Below are 8,467 nucleotides of genomic sequence, written 5' to 3'. Positions count from 1 at the left end.
TTTGTACCATTCTATGTAAACTCGAGAAATGTAAATTTCGCAGGAGATCAGCAGTTTCTGAAATACTCAAACCAGCCCATCTTGGTCCAACAACCAAGCAGTTAAAGTCACAGAGATTGCACTTTTCCCCATTCTGATGCTTGATGTGAACATTAACTGAAGCTCTTGACCTGTATCTCCATGATATATATGCATATATGTATGTACTGGGGTCTGTTACCTACCATACACAAACACCCTCTCTCTAACTCATGTGTCAGCAGGATTCATGGAACTTACAATACCACTTAAAACTGTTCATCTCTATTTGCTCTGTATTTCCATTGTTTACTGCACTTTCAATTTCACGTAAAAGTATACTTTTTATGTTACACAGTGGTGGTGAATAGAGCAAACCTGCTCTCTCAAATCGTATAACCAGGATAGTTGCTAATGTCTGCTCAAAATGTTGTTAGGTTTGTCCGAAAAAGCCACTGCACTGTTAGATTTTGAATGTCACACCCCATGCACTCTGTCCATATCAGTGCAAATGATTACAATGAGGAATTGGCAAGACCAAATAATGCACTCTGTGATTCAGAAGAAGGATTAGAATTTCTTTATCGTTACAGGTGGCCGCTGATGTTCAAATCACTCTGCTACTACACTAAATTCTGCCAAGATAATATCCTGTCAACAGTGCTTATTAATAATAAGCATTCTGTGCACTTAGTGTGGCTAAATATCACACCAGTTTACTTTATTGTAAGTATAGAACTTTTTTGATACTACTTCATTTAGTAGTATGGCAGTTTGGGAGGAGGCCATGAAGAGACAGGGGAACACATTCATAGGGCATCATAATTTGTTGTGAAAATGTGTTTTCGTCACCTTTTTCCACATACATTCTTCATCTATAAGGCAGGTTTTTGCAGTGTAAGAACTTTGAGTTGGTATTTAATTTGTTACACACAGATTTGCATAATAACAGATTTAATTCTCTTGCCAGGACCCACTAGGAATTTTGTTCCAACAGTGCATGACATCATATGTATCATGCTATCACTCAGGGGGCATGTACAGTTTCTCTACTATAAAGGCACCAGAGCTGTTTGATCCATAGGTCACTTGATTATGACTTTTTTACAGTTAATGTTTTACGATGTTAGCATCCAATATATGAGGTATTTCTTTAAACTCTGTAGACATTTGAGAAATTCTGTATTCATGAACCTGACAGAGTTTAACCAGTCTGATCGCTGTGAGCATTTCTCCTGTCCAGAGAGATCTGTATCTCCTGCAGTTTATATCTTACTGTACGTGTGTTCAGCTGCTGTGGTTCTTCTAACAGTGTGTGGAAATCTCCTTGTCATCATCTCGGTTTTTCATTTCAAGCAGCTTCACACACCGACCAACATGCTCGTGCTCTCTCTGGCTGTGTCGGATTTCCTGATTGGCACTTTAGTGATGCCGCCGGTGTTAATCTGGACGATTGAGTCATGCTGGATTTTTGGAAGAGGTTTCTGCGTCATTTTTTTGTTGATTGGTGGTTTCCTCATGAACGTATCCATCTATAATATTGCTCTGATCTCTGTGGATCGGTATTTGGCTCTCTCAAACCCATTTCTCTACACAAACAAAATCTCTAGGAGGACTATGTGCATTGAAGTTTATTCCAACTGGTGTGTGAGTCTGACATATAACACAGCACTCTATTATTTTAATGGACTCTTCACAGGTTCTGTAATGTGTCCTGGAGAGTGTTTTCTAATTCTGAATGAGATTTGGACTCTAATTGACCTTGTTAATTCATTTATTTTTCCATTTTCTGTCATTATCATATTGTATACTCTAGTTTTTGTGATTGCTAAGAAACATGCCACTGCTATCAGAGAGCTTAATAATCACACACGGCCTAAAACTCAGAAAATCACCACACACTCGATGAAATCTGAGAGAAAAGCAGCTAAAGTACTTGGCATTTTAGTGGCTGTGTTTCTGGTGTGTATACTTCCATATTTTATTTACAGTTTATTAGGGGATGTAATTGAACTACATGTAGAAACATTCCTGAAAATTCTAATAGTGGTTTATCTTAATTCCACCATCAATCCATTTATTTATGCTCTGTTTTACCCGTGGTTTAGGAGGTGCATTAAATTAATTATAACTCTGCAAGTATGCCAAACAGAATCTTCATTAATAAATGTTCTTTCATGAATAGCCTTTTTCACTCCTTCTGATGATGTGCCCAAATATTTCTTATTATATTATATTTAAGTTTCTATAACAAATCAAATTCCCTTTATCAATATTGTACTATTATATATTCCATAATGGCAATATTTGGTTTGCTATTGTGTATAATCCAGTGCAATACAATATAAATATTATATGGATAGTGGAAAGTTTTTGCAAACATAAAATTTCTTAGAATTTTGAGAGACTCATGTATCTATTGTTTTATTTATTTATTTATTTATTTATTATTATTATTATTATTGTTATAATTATTTTAGTACCTTTAATATATTTCAATTGCAACTTATATGCTTTACAGTGTGATGTTAAAAAAAAAAAATGGAAGAGTCAAATATCCAAATTTAGAAATATAATATATAATGTTTAAAAAGCAGTTAAAAAAAGTTTAAAAGTTCAATTAAATTAAAAAGTATATGTAATAATTTAACATAAAAGTATCATGCCTGTAAAAGGCAACTAATAAAAGCTAGTTAAATGCTCAAGTGAACTTTTTTGCTCTTTTTTAAAAAAAAATCTGTAATATTAGGAACAATTGTAGATCAATTCTAAATGAACAATATTGTACTATTGTAAAAATTTATTTTTAAAATTTTACATTTCACATTTGTGTAATTTCTGCTGAAATCCTCATGTGATAACAGAGAATCAACAGCAAATTATTAATTTTCTGTAAAATGAACAGTTCAAATGCACATCTCATTTTTGTAAATTAGTCTAAGCTGTTTGCCATGCTCCTCATTTTCATGCAAACTGTATTATTAATTCAGGGTATGTTAAGTCTTCAAACTTTCATATTATGGCTGTAATGTGCATGTGACCTTAAAATACAATGATAAATTAGAAATGGGGGAAAAAAATAACCATTGCATCAACATCAGTGGCAAAGCTAAGCTAGTCTAGCAAACCGTGGCAATATTTTTAAGTCATGCAAATACGCACAAATGGCAGTAATCAGCATTGTCAAATGCTGTGTAATTGTTTTTTTTTAAAATGAGTTAAATCAAGCCCAGACTATCCATTTCTGCTGGTGCTCTGTTGAGCTGCGGACTTCTGGGTCTTTCCGGGCTGCCGGGTTGCCGCCGCCTTCCTGCCGTTGTAAAGATGACTTCTTGCCCTACGCCACTGCGTACACTGACCCTGCACAGCCTCACCTCCGTTCACACTCACCTCCTACTTTCCCTGCAAATATCAATAAACACAGCCTCTTCAAGGGTTTATTCTCTCATACCATCTCTTTCGGTGTTCTTGTGTTCTGCCGCTCTCCGGCACTAGATGTCACGCTCATCACCTGCATTAGTTCAAAGGTACTGGGGTCTCCTTCCTACCACAATCCTGGAACTGACAATACCGCTTGTTTACTTTCATTCATTCATCTTCAGTAATTACTTTATCGTGGACACAGGTGGATCACAGTGGCCCCCTCACTGAGATGAGAGCATGTTTGTCTTTCGAATTGGCATTTAGTTGCAGGTGTAAACCACATCTAAAATGACTAGCACTCCCAGTAAATCCAAATACACGAAGATGAATGGTCTGGTCTGCTGCAGTACTAGAGAGCTTTTTCCCAGTTCACATTGAGACTTAGAAGTGTTATGTGTGCAAGAAGGGTGGACGTGTCTCAGATGGCCTGTACCTTGGAGGGAGTACACTGGAGTCAGTTGGCCAAGTAAGGCAGTATCCATGTCACTGGTCATCAGAGGCAATAATGCCACCAGCAAGCATCTTGAAAACACCTATAGTGCTGGAAATAGGGCAGAATGTAGGACTTTGGATTGCCTGTTCATGGAAGGCAAATCTCGAAAAGCATCTGTGCTTTAGAGCGATGGGGACTTGAGAAAAATATGCATTCAGATACATTGATATCCACCAGTTTTGTGGCTATACAGCATAAATAACATCTGATAGCATTATTATATGAAACAGGGGAGCTTTCAACAACCAGGTCCTCTCAAATCTAGAATTGGATGAAAACCACTGTCTTTCTACTGAACTAGGAAGTACATTGAATAGAACCCCTTGTTCTGAACCATTGGGTTTACACTTTTCATCACACTTCTGTCCAAGAGGGAATTAACTTCTTGCAACAAAGCGGCAAAACTGACAACATAATGAGCCCCAAAAAGGTTGGGGACCAATGGTGGAACTATCATTTGAGCCCCTGTGACATTTGTCGTCAGGACCCAGGGCTTGATTACGTCGCTGACCAATGAGCAATATTTTCAGCCATAAAGCTTCCTGCTGTCAGCCCCTGTCCTTAACGAACGAGCTCTGCAGGGCTCTTTAGTGGTGTGGGGGCACCTTTTGGAGGCCAAATAGGAGTCTGATAGTGTGCCTCCGTCCATTTAGGGTTCGCACATGGCCGACAGAACTTACGTGGGTGCCGAGCCAGGCTGTGGCATTTCGATGGTGAAATGAGGCCAATCTATTTGGCTGTGCTGGGTTCTCATTTGTGAAACCTGTGCCCTTTCCTCCAGGGCTTCTTTGGCCGCAGGACCAAAGAGTAAACCAGGCACATTGGGTGGGCTTTGCAGGGTTAACTTGCCTATGTCCAGCAGTGTGGTATGTGCTAAGCGCATGTGCAGCCATCCATAAACCAGATTTGTATGTGGTGGTGGGAACGTGGTCAAGCGCTGCTTTTGTATGGAAGGCAGAGTCTGGGTAAAGTGGTGGATAATTCCATGAATACACCTGTGTGTGATTAACAATGCTCCTTTTATATGCTGTGTGTCTAACAGTGAGACGTTTTTCTGAGCAGAGAGAGCCAGTGGTTCTAAGCAGAGCAGCTTGGTCTGACAGCATTTTGCTGAGTTTGTGTGTGTTAGCAGGTGAAAGTGGCAGCTCCGTTTAGGTTAAAGCATTTACACTATATGGCCAAAAGTATGTGGACACCTGACCTTGTGACTGTTCTTGTGGTTAAAACTGTGGTTAAAGGAAAATAAACAGATCCCTGAAAATATTTTGTCACCCTTTTTCACATTTATGCTTTATTCATAAGACAGGTTTTCTCAGCTTAAGCACTTAGTACTGATATTTAGTTGAGGCTTTGTTAAACACATGTTTGCATAATGTCAGGTTTTATTCCCTTGGCAATAACTACTAGGCCTTTGGTTCTAACAAGGCATAACATCACATATTCATATGCTGCCACTCAAACTCAGGGATGTGATCAATTTCTAAACTATAAAAGCACCAGAGCTGTTTGAGCCATAAGTCATTTGGTTGTGAATTTTTACAGTTACAGTTTTACAATGGTAGCATCAAATATGATAAAGTCACCGTCCACTTCTATATAAAACCTGATTGTGTTTAACCAATCTGATCACAATGTGCACTTCTCCTGTTCAGAGAGCTCATAATCCACTCAGCTGAAAACTGAGACCAATTAATTGGAGCTAGAGCTCCTTATAAATTCATAACAGTTATTTAAAGGTCTGTTCTCGACACCCAAGTGGCGTGGAAACCTTCCTTTTCAAATTTCCCAGTATTTGGTTCGCTCCTCTATTGTCTGTTATTCTTTTGAACCGACTGTATTTTGCTGTCTCTCAGATCAAAGCTGAAACCAAGCTGCTAAATAATTGTAATTGTCCATAAAAAATTCTGTACCTTTCGATGACTTTATAGGTCACTATTATTATTCTTAATAAACAGTTAAGCTATAATAGTTGATTTATGGCAATTGATATTATCACTAGCTATTTTACTAATAACTAAAGCCTTGAATATTAATATTTGAGCAATTTTATGACACTGATTACTTAAAGAAGCATATGGCTATTCTTATGTAGTAAGTACCTACACCACTCTTATGGTATCTGGAAAGAGAAAAAAGATTTTGCCCAAAAAAAAAAAAATTTAACAGGCTAGCAAAGAAACACCAAATACAAAACTTTACAAATAATATGGTGATGAAATGTGAATGGTGAAGGTTTTCTTTCACACTAGCACACTGAGCAGCCTCAAGAGAGAAAATATCAGCCACCTGAACATACACAACTGCTTTGTAAAAGGATCAAAATGTGCCATTATGTTTATTTTTTAACGGTTTACTGCATATTCACTCATTACTGCAGAATCACTTAGAAAAAAAAAATCCCTATGCCTTTTTCTTCCAACAAGGCATGACATCAGATGTATCATGCCATCATTTAAATTAGGGGGCATGATCAATTTCTAAACTATAAAAGCAGCACTGCAGTTTGAGCCATAATCATTTGATTGTGACTCTTTCAGTTACAGTTTTACAATGGTAGCATCAAATTTATGAGGTATTGCTTTAAACTCTGTGTATACATTAGAGAAATGCTGTATTCATGAACCTGACAGAGTTTAACCAGTCTGATCGCTGTGAGCATTTCTCCTGTCCAGAGAGATCTGTATCTCCTGCAGTTTATATCTTACTGTACGTGTGTTCAGCTGCTGTGGTTCTTCTAACAGTGTGTGGAAATCTGCTCATCATCATCTCTGTTTTTCACTTCAAGCAGCTTCACACACCAACAAACATGCTCGTGCTCTCTCTGGCTGTGTCGGATTTCCTCATTGGCGCTTTTGTAATGCCGCTGATGTTAAGCTGGACAATCGAGTCGTGCTGGATATTTGGGAGAGGTTTCTGCACCATTTTTTGGTTAATTGACGGTTTCCTCACAGTCTTATCCATCTACAATATTGCTCTGATCGCTGTGGATCGGTATTTGGCTCTCTCAAACCCATTTCTCTACACAAACACAGTCTCTAGTAGGACTATGTGTATTGTGATTTATTCTAACTTGCTTGTGTGTGTGGTGTATAACACAGCATTCTATTATTTCAATGGAACCTTCACAAGTTTTGTAATGTGTCCTGGAGAATGTTTTCTTTTTCTGAATGAGGTTTGGTCTGTAATTGATCTTGTATATTCATTTATATTTCCACTCTCTGTCATAATCATATTGTATACTCGAGTTTTTGTGATTGCTAAGAAACATGCCACTGCTATCAGAGAGCTTAATAATCACACACAGCCTAAAACACAGAAAATCACCTCACACTCGATGAAATCTGAGAGAAAAGCAGCTAAAGTCCTTGGCATTTTAGTCTCTGTGTTTCTGGTGTGTTTACTTCCATATTTTATTTACAGTTTATTAGGCAATGTTACTGAACTACAGACAGAAACTATTCATAAAGTGTTAATCATGTTGTACCTTAATTCCACCATTAATCCATTTATTTATGCTCTGTTTTATTCATGGTTTAGGAGGTGCATTCAATTAATTATAACTCTGCGTATATTTCAAACAGACTCTGCATTAATAAATGTTCTTTCGTGAAATTTTTCATTCCTTCTGATGATGTGCCCAAATATTACTATTATACTATAGAATATAAAAAAAACTTCTGTAAGAAATCAAATTCCCATCATCAATATAATACAATATAAAAGCAATATTTGGTTTTCTATTATATATAATACCATAAATATTATATATTGACGGTAGGAATTTGGATTTCTACAGAATCTTACATATACACATCAGAAGGGGAATGTTTTTAACATATATAGGCCAAAGATAAACAGGTTTTTAAAAAGATTAATTTGTACATTAACATTTGATGTTAAAATTGTAACCTGAACCACTACACTATATAGCCAAAAGTATGTGGACACCTGACCATCATATCCATATGTGTCCATTCCAAAACCATGGGCATTAACACAGGGTTGTTCCACTTTTGCTGTTGACAACTTTCACTCTTCTCGGAAAGCTTGTCACTAGATTTTGGAGCATGGCTGTGGGAATTTGTGTTCATTCAGCCACAAGAGCATTAGTGAAGTCAGGCACTGATGTTAGGTGAGGAGGCCTGGGGTACAGTCAGCGATCCATTTTCATCCCAAAGGTGTTCAGTGGGGTTGAGGTCAGGGCTCTGTGCAGGACACTCGAGTTCTTCCACTCCAACCTTAACACACCATGTGTTCATGGAGCTCGCTTTGTGCACAGGGGCATTGTCATGCTGGAACAGGTTTGGGCCTCTTAGTTCCAGTGAAGGGAAATTGTAATGCTACACCATACAAAGACATTCTGTGCAATTGTGTGCTTCCAACTTTGTGGTAATAGTTTGCAGAAGAACCACATATGGGTGTGAAGGCGTCCACTTATTTTTGGCCATATAGTGTATTTTGAATTATTTTGGCCATATAGTGTATTTTGAGTATATTGTATATTGGTAATGTAAAACTTTTTTTCTTTCTTAA

The 8,467-nt window shown here is 37.5% G+C and overlaps 2 protein-coding genes across 2 annotated transcripts; both read left to right on the top strand.

The window, feature by feature from the left end:
- Window positions 1–1,206: 1,206 nt before the first annotated feature.
- On the top strand, window positions 1,207–2,199 carry LOC117596519 (trace amine-associated receptor 6-like). Its single transcript, XM_034301840.2, has one exon. The coding sequence runs from the start codon at window positions 1,207–1,209 to the stop codon at window positions 2,197–2,199; it is 993 nt and encodes a 330-aa protein (XP_034157731.2).
- Window positions 2,200–6,551: 4,352 nt separating this feature from the next.
- Window positions 6,552–7,544, top strand: LOC117596518 (trace amine-associated receptor 13c-like). Its single transcript, XM_034301839.1, has one exon. The coding sequence runs from the start codon at window positions 6,552–6,554 to the stop codon at window positions 7,542–7,544; it is 993 nt and encodes a 330-aa protein (XP_034157730.1).
- The last annotated feature ends 923 nt before the right edge of the window (window positions 7,545–8,467 follow it).

Source organism: Pangasianodon hypophthalmus, chromosome 30 (genome assembly GCF_027358585.1).
Source record: "Pangasianodon hypophthalmus isolate fPanHyp1 chromosome 30, fPanHyp1.pri, whole genome shotgun sequence".
NCBI classification, from domain to species: domain Eukaryota; kingdom Metazoa; phylum Chordata; class Actinopteri; order Siluriformes; family Pangasiidae; genus Pangasianodon; species Pangasianodon hypophthalmus.
This window is presented reverse-complemented; position numbering and strand designations above follow the sequence as displayed.

What these genes read in the sequence shown, in the direction of transcription:
- LOC117596519 (XM_034301840.2), top strand. Translation starts at nt 1,207, where the DNA reads ATGAACCTGACAGAGTTTAACCAGTCTGATCGCTGTGAGCATTTCTCC.
- LOC117596518 (XM_034301839.1), top strand. Translation starts at nt 6,552, where the DNA reads ATGAACCTGACAGAGTTTAACCAGTCTGATCGCTGTGAGCATTTCTCC.